The sequence below is a fragment of the Vipera ursinii genome (genome assembly GCF_947247035.1).
Source record: "Vipera ursinii genome assembly, chromosome: 2".
In the NCBI taxonomy this organism is placed as follows: domain Eukaryota; kingdom Metazoa; phylum Chordata; class Lepidosauria; order Squamata; family Viperidae; genus Vipera; species Vipera ursinii.
Window position 1 is genome coordinate 106,819,779 of NC_139513.1, and position 13,061 is coordinate 106,832,839.

General features: G+C 41.8%; 1 protein-coding gene across 1 annotated transcript; it reads left to right on the plus strand.

Annotated features, from left to right (window-relative positions):
* Nucleotides 1-1,660: 1,660 nt before the first annotated feature.
* Nucleotides 1,661-11,339, plus strand: PRDX2 (peroxiredoxin 2). The gene is made up of 6 exons (XM_083355390.1): nucleotides 1,661-1,859; nucleotides 5,082-5,187; nucleotides 7,133-7,286; nucleotides 7,993-8,115; nucleotides 8,640-8,770; nucleotides 11,033-11,339. The coding sequence occupies exons 2-6, from the start codon at nucleotides 5,085-5,087 to the stop codon at nucleotides 11,116-11,118; spliced, it is 597 nt and encodes a 198-aa protein (XP_083211516.1). The 5' UTR covers nucleotides 1,661-1,859; nucleotides 5,082-5,084; the 3' UTR covers nucleotides 11,119-11,339.
* Nucleotides 11,340-13,061: the final 1,722 nt, after the last annotated feature.

A 13,061-nucleotide genomic window follows, 5' to 3' on the forward strand; every position in this document is an offset into this window, starting at 1 on the left:
TCTACCTCCAGAGCTTACGCCTATGCTCAATGAAAGTATGAAACGGACTTTCTTTTGTTTAATTTGGTCCATCCCAAGTTATCTGTTCCGTTTGGCGGAGTGTTTGGCTTTCGGGATCTTGAGCCCGTTTTGTGAGGACACATTAGTTAGAAATTCAAGTGGGATCAAACCTGGAATCGGGATACGGAATGCACTGTAACTTTAAAGTTCTTGAGCGTACAGCCATAACAGAAAGAAATAATATCTTTACATGGAGCAATTACGGGAGATAACGAACTGCCTTCTTTATTCGTTCAATGGATTTCTTAAAAGCATTACGATATCCACGTAAGGCTATTCTTTTATTCTGCAACCAAAAAACAAACAAACAAAAAAATCCTTGCCCAATGTTTTTTTTTCCCCCCAAGAAGAAACGATTCCAAGTATAGCTTTCTCAGGGCGATCAGTGTTAGAATTTTCCCGGGTTGGATGGCTTGCCTTGGCAGCCACAGGGAGAAAATTGGTAGGCAAACTTGGTTTGCCTATAGCAGGGGTCGGCAACCTCGGCTCTTTTATGACTCGTGGACTTCAACTCCCAGAATTCCTGAGCCAGCATAGCTGGCTCAGGAATTCTGGGAGTTGAAGTCCACGAGTCATAAAAGAGCCGAGGTTGCCGACCCCTGGCCTATAGGGACGGCGAGCGGGAAAAGTACATAACAACGATAAAGCCTAAAGGGAAGAGAGATTGCTCTTTCGGTTTCGCGAACTGCTTTTCTTAGCCCAGGGGTAGGCAACCTCGGCTCTTTTATGACTCATGGACTTCAACTCCCAGAATTCCTGAGCCAGCTATGCTGGCTCAGGAATTCTGGGAGTTGAAGTCCATGAGTCATAAAAGAGCCGAGGTTGCCTACCCCTGTCTTAGCCCAACGAAGACCGAGCTCTTTTAACAGTTTGGATTGCGCTTCAATCGTTGACGAGAGGCACAAGTAACCCGAATCTTATCAGCAAAAGCTTGTAAGCCGCCCTGAGTCTTCGGAGAAGGGCGGGATATAAATGGAATTAAAATAAAAATAAAAAATAAAAATAAAAGGCCCGAACGGAGGGCAGCAAAAAATAAAAATAAAAATCCGAACCATGGATGGGAGTTTCCGGCAAAGCATGTAGTAGAACAGGGGGGTCTTCAAACTTGGCCCTTTTATGACTTGTGGACTTCAATTCCCAGAATTCCTCAGCCTGGTGCCTGAGGTGAGGAATTCTGGGAGTTGAAGTCCACAAGTCATAAAAGGGCCAAGTTTGAAGACCCCTGATGTAGTAGAACAGGGGGTCTTCAAACTTGGCCCTTTTATGACTTGTGGACTTCAATTCCCAGAATTCCTCAGCCTGGTGCCTGAGGTGAGGAATTCTGGGAGTTGAAGTCCACAAGTCATAAAAGGGCCAAGTTTGAAGACCCCTGATGTAGTAGAACAGGGGGTCTTCAAACTTGGCCCTTTTATGACTTGTGGACTTCAATTCCCAGAATTCCTCAGCCAGGTGCCTGAGGTGAGGAATTCTGGGAGTTGAAGTCCACAAGTCATAAAAGGGCCAAGTTTGAAGACCCCCTGTAAAGTAGAATCACGCGCCGACCACCTTTTGTTCTCGCTCCAAAAATCCTCCTTTCGGATGCGATCGAGAGAGGGGACCGCGTGTGCCCAGCCCCCCGCGAGAGCCGGGGCTCTTATCGTGCCCCGCCTTTACGCAGCCTGACCCCGCCCCCTTTTCCGGCTCGTGGAGTATAAAACCCGCGCCGCAATAGCCGCGGTCTCTCTTGCTTGGTGCCACACCTCCTCCCTTGGAAGCGGTGACTTTGTTTTTTCCCCCTCGTGCTGTTCGCGAAGGCTGCGGTAGGTTGGAGCAACCGGCTGGTTTAATGCTATTTTTTTTTTTAAAAAAATCCCATTTATAGCCCGCCCTTCTCCGAAGACTCGGGGCGGCTTACAATTTAAAGCACAAATCAATGTGCTTTAGCAATAGCCTTCATTCTATATGTATATGCCTGCTTATTATTAGGGCTTTCGCCCACCCACCCCCCAAGCGGCATTATTACAAAGTCAACGTATTGCCCCCAACAATCTGGGTCTGTATTGAGGGTTATGAAAGCCCGGGACGCTTGGGATCCTTCCGAGGTAGGTAAAACGAGGACCCAGATTGTTGGGGGCAATTAAGCTGACTTTGTAAGAATGCCGCTTGGGGGTGTGTGAAAGCCCTAACAAGCAGGCATAGACATAGAATGAAGGCTACTGCTAAGCTTGTAAGCCGCCCTGAGTCTTCGGAGAAGGGCGGGATATAAATGGAATTTAAAAAAAAAAATCGGCAAGGTTTTTCGAGGCGGGTGGGCCTGAAGCGCTTTGCCTCCCCCCATCTTCAGCCTTGTGGACGAGGATGCCGGAGGGTCCTTTCCAATTATTATTTTTTTTTAGAGGCGTGATACTGGGAGATGGTGGGGGGGGGGTCGGGGGGGAACGCTAATGCTGGATTAAGGGCTCTGCGACGCACAATCTCTTCTTCATTTTCCCCAAAGCTGCCAAGGTAGGCGGGCTTTCTTCGAACGAAATTGCAATCTGCAAGCGAGAAGTAGGGTGCTCTTTGTGTTCCGAGAGAAGATGGAGAAAGGCCTGTCCGCTTCCTTAAAAAAAAAAATCCCTTTACCTTCCCATTGCTGGGGGTTCTTCGCCCCAAGCCCCGAAAAAAACGGCGAAGCTTTCTAGGCTGGCTTAATTTTTGAAGCAAGGCAGAACAAGTAACCGTGATACTTAAAGACAGGTTTTTTCTAGTAACCTGAAAAAGACAAATGTATAGTTAAAAAGGCGTGGAGCGAATGCTTTACGCTTTTCCCTTGTCTTTAGAGTTTGCAATAGTGTATACCCAATTTCTAGAACGCCTAACCATGCTGGCTAGGGATTATAAAAGTTGTATCCCAGTTTCTCTGAAAGGCTGCTTTTTTAAAAAAAAAAATAGAGGTATGCATATTTTTTTTTAAAAAGAGTGCAGAATGATATAAGGTATTTTCATATCTCAATTTTCAGTTTCAATCTTTAAATTGATAAACTAAGCTTTTCAGGGTTTAAGGAATAGCTTTTAGGTTTAAGGGAGTAGAGAAACCAAAGTTATAATAATGGCTTTGGGCTGGGATGCTTAATGGTTTTGTTCAGAATATCATTTTCTTCTAGGCAGCTGCATGAATAAATGCAAAGGTCATACAATCAGGTGTTTTGCATTATGCCTATTAGTGCATTTTTTCACTTCTTTGAATTACAAGAGTATTGTGCAAAGGCTGAATACTAGTTCTGTAATGCCATAGTCTGGGAATTCTGTTAAGTATTAGAACACTGCCAAAGGGGGGGGGACAGGACATCAAAATTAGAGATATTCAGAGCATTTTCTCTCTGCTACCTACTCATAATCTTTGGACTTTAGGACTTTGCTGCTATAATTGTGTGGAAGTTATTGGTTGCTGAAACTGGGAGGAAGTAAAATGTATGCAGTAGAACTCTTAACTGCTGAAGAACTGCAGGTCTGGAAATGGTCAAGGTTGGAAGATACTGCAGCATATAGATCAATATTGACTAGGTGCAAACAGTCCCTGCATTGGGACATAACTGGTCCACACTTCCCAAAGCATATTTTTAAGCATATATCTTAAAATATTACTTCCCATTTTGAGCCAAGTCAGTTGATTTTGGCACTTAGCAAGAGTGTGATGGTTGGCAGTGCTAGGACCAGCTAGACCCTTACGTTTTCATGAATGATCTGTATCAATCAACTGCACTGTTCCATTAGACCCTTATGGTTGCCACCATTTAGAACTCTGGTGGTTTGAAGACGCTTGTCAGGTGTCTTTGGAAACAACTGGTGCCCAAAGATGAGGTCCAATTGAATCCAGTTTTTTATATGCTTACATCTAATGTAGCCTTGCAAGACTTAAGCTGTAACCTTCAAAGGTGATAGATTCTAGGGTATGGCTATCCTGAAGCTTTTCGTCCTTCCCACATCCAGTTCAGGACTGCACAACCTCTTAACATGGTTCTCTCTCTGGAATGTGTGCCTCTTTCCTGGGAAGTTGGGTGCTACTGCTGACTTTGTCCCTTCCCTGTCAGTTCAGCTGCACACTCCCTAACAGCAGCCAGTTTGTGAAATGTCACCTGAGGCAGGGGGTTGTCGGTTTATTAACATGTAGGGACAACCATGCCTCAAGCCTAGAATAAAGTGTTCACATTTTTGTTCTGCTAAGAAAAGGATGAAACTGGGCTGTGGTTCTTTGATTTGCCACTACAATTTGGGAACTACCTGCCCCAGCCCCTCAAAAGACACAAGAGTTTTAATGCAGAGAAGAACAGGAAAGTTAAATAGTAAAATGAAAATACCAATTACCTTCTTTATAGTACCGTACATTTATGATCTATTCTCCTTCCCATGCAACAAATTAGGAGTAGTGAGAAATCTTTGGGTCATATTGGACATAATTTGAATTTCATAAATTCTAATTTGAAAATTGGTAAATCGTTTTATTGGAAAGCTTGGGTGGAAACGGATTATTTAAATCAGCTACTGTGTAACTTATTACTGTGTAACAGTGAAAGTATTTTCAGCTTAGACATGTTCTAACAAATATTTAATGAATTGTTTGTTTGCACCATACTTTGCTTTGCACCATACTTTCTATAGTTAGCAAGTTGAAGGAGGCATCTGAGTTAGGAAATGCAACACATTGTTCCTCAAAAGAATAAGAACACCTAATAGCCTCATTTTGCCTGCCTCAGGGTTTGCTGTGGATTTAAAAGTATTAATACTATTATATTGAACCAGTTCCTGTGACTAGGGCTTTGAGTAGCATTATAATGGATTGGTAGACTTTGTTCTTTCTCTGAGTTTATAGGCTCTAATTGGGTAGGAACTTTAAAAGTTGTGGTGAGAAAATGGGAAAAGATAGAGGCCAAAATAGCACGGCCTGTTTTTAAATCATCAAAAGGCAATTAGACAATACTTCCTCTGAATCAAACAGTGTTATTCCTAAGAAGTGGCGCACTTGCAAACTTAAGGCATACATTATTGTTCTGATATTTTAGGAAATGGCCTCTGGTAAAGCATGTATTGGAAAACCAGTTCCAGATTTTCGTGCTACAGCAGTAGTGGATGGCAACATCAAGGATATAAAGTTATCAGACTACAGAGGTAAGGCACTGTTGCTTCTATTAGGTTTTTAATTGTGCATCCATTGGATTACTTAGTATTCTAGCCTGTCTAGACTTTATGGGAAGGCTAATGAAGATACATTCTCCATAGAGAATGTTTTATGAATCCATTTTAGCAATGTTGGCATCTTTAGTAATTATAGAGCAAATGCGTATGCTCTCATATTTTTTTATTTATTAAATTTGTTTGCCATCCATCTCATTGCGAGGCGACTCTGGATGGCTTACAGTATTAAAATAATATATACTCTGTGTCATGTATAATATTTTTATACATTTATAAATACATAAAAATCATTAAAATTGCAATAAAATACAAATTATTACTAAAGATGAGGAGGAAAGGAACAGAATATACTGTGGGGGGGAAGTGGGAACTGCTATTAGCCGATCAACCACCTCCAGTGTGACATTCCCCCATCGGGGCCCCAAGCCAACTGACGGAGCCAGGTCTTAAGATTTTTGTGGAAAGTCAGGAGGACAGGAGCCAATCTCACCTCAGGGAGTAAGATGTTCCAAAGGGCAAGAGCCACGGCAGAGAAGATTCTTCTCCTGGACCCCATCAACTGGAATTCCTTGACTGATGGGATCTGCATCATAGCTCCCCTACTGGCACGGGTGGGGTTGGCCTGTACCATAGAAGTGACATGCTTCCTCAAGTAATCTGGACTCATACCATGCAGGACTTTATAGATAATAACTAATACCTTGAATTACACCCAGAAATAAACGGGCAGCCAGTGCAGCCCTCGGAAAGGTGGTGTATCATGGGTCATTCTTCTAGGGGCCCCAAAGACTGCCCATACCACTGCACTCCAGTTAAAGCAGACATGTCAGACACAAGGCCTGGGGGCCAGATCCGGCCAGCGAAGTGGTTTCATGCGGCCCGCGAAGCCATCCTGGAAACAGGGAGGGAATGGCCCCCACTGCCTTGGCCCTGGCCCAGAGACCCTCCTTCTGCCAGAGACCCTCAGATCTGTCCCACTCCTGCCCAGGCCCCCATAGGCACCCATGATGCGAACGATGTAGAGCTGGCCATGCCCACCCAGTAGGCCATACACACTCTAGCCACGCCCACCTAGGCCATACCCACCAGGACCCCTGAGGGCAACCGCAATGCTGATGTGGCCCTCAATGAAATTGAGTTTGACACCCCTGAGTTAAAGCTTCCAAATGCTCTTCAAGAGTAGCCTCATATAAGAAAACTCTCCAGGATACATTTGTAGTTGAAGATATATATCATACTTAGTTCGATATGTAATATATTATCAGTGAACCTAATGACCAGCCAGTTTGGTGTAGTGGTTAAACTTCAGGCTATAAACTAGGGAACTGTGGGTTCCAGTCTTGCCTTAGGCCCAAAGCCAGCAGGGTAACCTTGTGCCTGCCACTGAGCCATAGGAAGGCACTGGCAAAGCCCTTCTGAAAAACCTTGCCAGGAAAACTGCAGGGAGTTGAAAACTGACTTGAAGGCAACCCCCCCCCCCAAAGGCCAAAGAAGAGGTAGCTGACAGTTCATAGTTCTGTATTCGAATTAATGGTGCTACGACTATGAATGAAGTACAGGAACATATTCAGTCTACATGGCCATTGCATTAATAAAAGCTGGTTGGGTGACTTTGGGCCAGTCACTCTCAGTCCAGATCACAGGAAAAAATTGCATGTGTTCACTGCCTTGAGTTATTTATAAAAATAATGGTAGGATATAAATAAAAATAAATGCATAGATAAGTGACGCGTTTCTTTTGTAAAAGTCCTGATTTGACCGGAGTAAGATGCAGTCGCCTTATAGGTGTTCTAGTGACTCCAAGTCTTGCTCCATTTATAAACTTGAATAGGGATACTGTTCAAAAGACTATGGGAGTGCAAATATTTTGGGTCTCTTGATCGCGATTGTTTTACTGATGTCCATTTCTTCCATATAGGCAAATATGTGGTTCTGTTCTTCTACCCACTGGATTTTACTTTTGTCTGTCCCACTGAGATCATAGCTTTCAGCGATCGAGTTGAGGAGTTTCGCAAGATTAACTGTGAGGTTATTGCTGCTTCTGTCGACTCTCAGTTTACTCATTTGGCTTGGTGAGACTCCTAGTATATAATTATTCATAAAAGTTGTTGTGCTGGAAAACTAGTTCCAGAGGTGCATATTAAAAGCTGGCTAATAATAGGACACTGACAGACAGGAATAATTGTGCTTTCTAAGAAGTGTGCTCTGGCCTGGATCTTGCTGATATATGGATTTATTTTTTGGGGTCAGGCTTCATTGCCCTAGGAACTGGAAATATTCCAGTCATAGACAGAAGGTACAACTGATACGTCTGTCACAAGAACTGCTTGTAGTTATAGTGCTGAGAAGCATTTAGGCAGATGTTAACTGACAGATGGGTGTGGAGGTCTCCACCAATTTTATCTAGCAAAACTTGGCTGTTCGTTGGGGTTTATCAGTTGGCTCACTAGCTGACATTAGCCGGTTGTGCAATTAATGCTGGACACCTGAAATGGGTGCAGAGAACTGTATGCACTTCTTTCGGCCTGCATAGTGAACTATAAATGAAATATTTCCGGAAAATCTAATTTTTTTAGTGAGGAGAAAAATGGTCTACCTGTTTTTCAGACATAGTTGCTTTCCCATAGTTTTGTCTTTAGGACGAAAAAGGGAAATATTTTCTATGTTTAAAGTTGCTGGTTAATTCAATAATTTCTAAAATATAGATGGTTTCAATGTAATGAGTGTCAGGTCATTAAAACAGTAGTATTGTGGATATTATTATTTTTTTTCCTGTAGGACAAATACAGGAAGAAAAGATGGTGGCTTGGGTTCGACAAATATCCCCCTTGTGGCAGACATCAACCACAACATTTCTAAGGACTATGGTGTGCTCAAGGAAGAGGATGGCATTGCATACAGGTATGGAAAGTTAGTTCTGCATGAGTTTTGGAAAAACCTGTGGTGTAGGTGATGAACATCTTGGTAACTTAGTTGATATAGACCCAGTTAGCATATGTCCCTAGTGATGTAAGTAGAGTGACCAGCCCTAATGTCATAGGACTAATATATACTCTGTTTATTAGCTATGTCTTAACTAATCCATATTCCTCGAACAACTATGTTAGTCAAGTAAATGTAGGAAACCTATAGTAATCCAGTTCTTATAGCAAACGCGAATCTACAAGACAAATGAATGCCTGGGTTCAGAGTTTACTGGATCTCTCTGACCTTGCCCCAACTTTTCTATCTAGCTTAACTGTTTAGATTGAGAAGGCTGCATATGCAAAAATTCAAAATACCACAGTTCATGTTTGATCCTGGCCCTGTGTTTTATTGATAAAGGTAACCAAAGATAAGTATAAGGTTCTAATAGGTCCTAATGGCCTGTAACTTTTAAAAAGACGATAATGCTTGTAATTAATATTGTACCTTTTCTCCCTCAGAGGTCTGTTCATAATAGATGATAAAGGCATCCTGCGACAGATCACAGTGAATGACCTGCCAGTGGGACGTTCTGTGGATGAGACATTGCGTCTGGTTCAAGCCTTCCAATTCACAGATGAGCATGGTGAAGGTGAGTGATAGATCCTGGAATGATGAAATGGACACAGAAAAATAAAGCAGTAGTGCTGTGGAAAAGATGATCAATTTAAGATTGGTTCATTGTGCCTACTTTCTCTTTAGGGTGCAATGATTGGTCTGAGTGAGTCAGTGAGGATTGCGTAGTAGTTTTCAAACAATTTAGCAGAAAGTTAAATTTGGCTTTACCTTAAATATAGCTTTCTTCCCCAGTCTAAACTCCTGCTGGTGAATTAGTCTTCAGTTTTTATCATCTCTTAGTCAGCATGGTCAACAGCCATGTTATGGGAAAGCTACAATGAGAAGTTGTCTTTTAGTAATGCAGAGATCAGGAGTCTTCCCAGCTGCTGCATACATTTTGCAAAATTACCAAATTTCAGTGTTCTCCCATAAATTTTGCTGAAGACTTCAGCCATTTATATATATATATTTGTCGATGGGTGGAATGATTGTATTTATTAGATTTATGTAGCATCCACCTCACGTAGGCGACTCTAGATGGCTGAAAATAAATTAAGTAAAATACATAGTGCAAAAAATCAAAGACATAGCATCCAAGTATCATAAAAAAATCACTAATGTAGCAAGGAGACGAGCTTTGTCACATACCCAGGACACCAGGCTCAGGCATTAAATCAAGTTTTTAAGGCTTTGTGGAAGGTCAGCAAGGATAGAGTTAATCTAATCTCAGAGGGAACAGTGTTCCAAAGAGTAAGGCAACACTGCAGAAATGACACTCACTCTGAGTCTCAACAGCTGACACTCCTTAGTTGATAATACCAAGAACGTGCCTCTTCCACTGAATCAGGGAGAGACGGTCCTTTAAGTAACCAGGTAGACCAGGGGTGTGAAACTGCCAGCCCACGGGCCGGACACATCAAGACGAAACTGTGCCCACCCCATTGCCGGCAATGGGGAAAAAGTTCCAATAAGTCAGAAGTTTGACGTGTCTGAGGTAGATAGTTGCTGACACTGTTTCAGAAAGTAATTAATGTTTTATACCCATGCCAAATAGTGAACCTCTTCAGTAGAGTTTTTTAATATATGTAGAATTTCTGAGATAGTTAGCAATACTCTTAATAATTTTTGCCTAGAGCAAACTGGAACATAGCTTGGTATCTTTCCATTTCTCATGCCTTGTCTTGGAGACAGTTTCAAGAATGAACATGAAATTACTTTGATCTGATGTAACAATCTTAACTTGCAGAACCAGCTTGTGTGTAGAGAAATAGCTAGTTGCCCTGTTGTGTCCTGTAATTTAGATCATACATCTAGAGTGTAGATCGGACATGTAAAACTTGTGACGTCGTCAGACGTATTGGGACTGTTTTGCCATTGTCGGCAATGGAGTGGGCGCAGCTTCCAGATGACGCGTCCAGCCCATGGGCCAGCAGTTTGACACCCCTGGTGTAGATCATTATCCAAAACATTTCATAAAAGGAACATTTTCTAGTCAAATAACTATTGGTAATTAAGCCAGTAAAGAAGCATAAGGCATTTGCTTTCCCAGGCAGACATGCATATTCTGAAGCCAGAATAGGAACTGCTAGATCCAAACTGGAAGTGGACTGCACGGAGTAACAGTGTACATATACAAACAGCTTAACTAAATTGTCTTAACTAACTACATTAAATATCAGAGTTAGAATATTTTGGTAGGCTAGAATGTTATGGTGTTTGGATATCCTGGCAATCCTGCTTCCTCCACGGCTTGCTTAATAGTGTATGGATCAGGAATACAGGTTGATTTTTTTGTTTGCCCAAAGTGCAAACAATTCCCAGATAGCATGAGGTCATCATCCTTGTTTATTTAGCCATTTCTGCCATTGCAAATTGCTAATTTCCAAAATCTTTTATGATCCTTGCTGATTATGCGTTCTAGTGTACATTATACCTATCTTAAACCATCTTCCCCAAAAGGGTGACAAAAAGCCCCAGAAGTAACCATTTTTACTTTTTTGGATGGATGAGAGATAAAATAACGCTCAATATCATTTTTTTCGGGCAAATGTATTCCAGCAGAAAATGCTGAGTTATGGGGAATATTGTCTTTTGTAGAAATTCTAAATAGTCTGCATGCACATATGCACCCATGTTATGAACTAGCTTGGGTGCCTTTCAGTTGTTAATTCAACTAACTGGATTTATCTCTCGCTAACAGAAATAAAGAGGTAGCCTTGCTTAGATTTGATCCCTTTGTTGTCTTGAAAAATCTTTAATATATATGTCTACTCTAACACTTCTGTTCTTGCTGCAGTGTGCCCAGCTGGCTGGCAACCTGGCGGTGACACCATCAAGCCCACTGTGAAAGACAGCAAGCTTTTCTTTGCCAAGCAACAGTAGATGTCTCCTTTTGTATGCTCTATTACTGAAGTAATCTGGTTTAATGTAAAGGGATTCCCAGTAAATTCTCCACAAGAAAGAGTTGGGAGATAGCTTGTCTATAAAAGTTTGCTGCTATGTAAGTATTTGCCCATAGAACTAGATTAAATGCAAATGTCAGTTGGGCATCTTCATTCCTCAGTAAAATGATCATTAAAGGAAGACTGATGGGTACCTTCTAATGTCTGTATTGCTGAACTTATTTTAAAATAAGAAAACAGTTCCAAGATTATAATGCTGAATTAGCATTTCATGTTATGTGAGAGGTCGGGTTGTATGTAAAAAGTGAAAATTCCCCAATAGCTCTGTGGAATTCCCTGGAGCAGAACCAGACAAATATGTCTGATTTGGAAACTAACAGTATGCACTCTCGTCTGTCTTTGCTATCGTGCCTTTTGATAAACTCTCATTGTAACAGGCACTGGATTTTTAAAGTGCTAAAATCAAGGGAAGACATAGCTATTAGCTGACAAGCCACAAATCAGTCCATAAGAAAGTAGATCGAAATCTGTTGAGATGGAAATCTTGTTTATTCCATTGTCATTCAGTTCTAGAAAATACACATATTCCCAGCACCTGCTATCCTGGAACATTTTATTTATATAAAATAGGATAATGACTTCTCCACTAGAAAATCCATTCCTGGGGACATAAGGAACTTTTGAAGACCATGAGGTAATGAATTTGAGTGGGGAGAGTAGGGGAAAAAATCAGCCCCCTTCTGCGAATAGGGAAGGACTTAAAAGAACTGCAAACAATTGTAAATTAAATAGGTTCGAGTTGATTACTGGTGACTATAAGGCATCTACCTTCTGCAGTCCTCTATTTAACATACTGTGTAGTTTTAAAGCTTGCTGGGCTGCTACCTAGAAGTATATAATATTGACGACTTTGCTTAGTAAATCATTTAGGAATATTTTTTTATTCTTACTCTTAGTATTCTTTGTGTTCAATTGCTTAATTTCACCATTCCTAGCTATAATGATTTAAATTCTTTTCATAAATGTCACATTCATCTTCCTATGAAAAATGTGTAATGTAAGAAAAATAGGACTAGGTAGATCCCTTAATTCTGCAAAGATGCCCTGATTCAGGATATACAGCCCTAGATGTATAACCACAACTGGGACTGGAACCCCTTCTTCTAAGCAGGGCAGTTGTTGAATGAGCCATGACTGATTTCTGGCCCTCTTTTGCCATGGTGGTTAAGTAAATCTGGCTTCCCCCCCCCCCATCGTCTTTTCGTTTGTGGGAAGCCACCTGGGAAGCTAGTAAATGGAGACCGTGTGACCCTAGGATGCTGCAACGTCCACCAAGCACCCCAAATTTTTTATGATGTGACTATGGGGACTGGCCATACATCACCTTTTTTTCAGCTCTGTGGTAACTTCCAAGTGGTGATTAAACAAATGGTTATGGGTCGAGGACCCTCTGTGGAAAATTTGCTGCAGACTAGAAGTTTGGTTAAAGTGCCAATTGTTATGAAAGCTTAGAGCAGGGGTGTCAAACTGCCGGCCCGCAGGCCAGATGCGTCATGTAGAAGCTGCGCTGACCTCATTGCCAGCAATGGCAAAACGTCCCGATAAGTTGCGCAACATCACGTGACGTCACGAGTTTGACATGTCTGGCTTTGAGGAAAAAGGATAGACAGTACATACCCCATCAGCCCTTTTGTGGTGACCCCCAAAGCGGCCTTCCCCCTAGTTCATACAGTCAAACCTGGGGAGGGGGAGGAGTAGGTTTTCGTTTCCTAAGAAAAGGGCTGCAAAGGGAGTGATTTTGTGCGTCACAAAAATTGCCAGTTAACCAAATTTTGGAGCCAGCTCCTCCTTTGATATAGTCCCATGGCCTTTAGAAGCTAGAAAAATCTTCTCAATCGCTGAGTACATAAGCATGTCCTTCCT

Excerpts from the sequence above, each read along its gene's own strand:
- PRDX2 (XM_083355390.1), top strand. The coding sequence starts at position 5,085 with ATGGCCTCTGGTAAAGCATGTATTGGAAAACCAGTTCCAGATTTTCGT. Across the intron at positions 5,188-7,132 it reads AAAGTTATCAGACTACAGAG|GCAAATATGTGGTTCTGTTC; the intron begins GTAAGGCACTGT and ends TCTTCCATATAG. Across the intron at positions 7,287-7,992 it reads CAGTTTACTCATTTGGCTTG|GACAAATACAGGAAGAAAAG; the intron begins GTGAGACTCCTA and ends TTTTTCCTGTAG.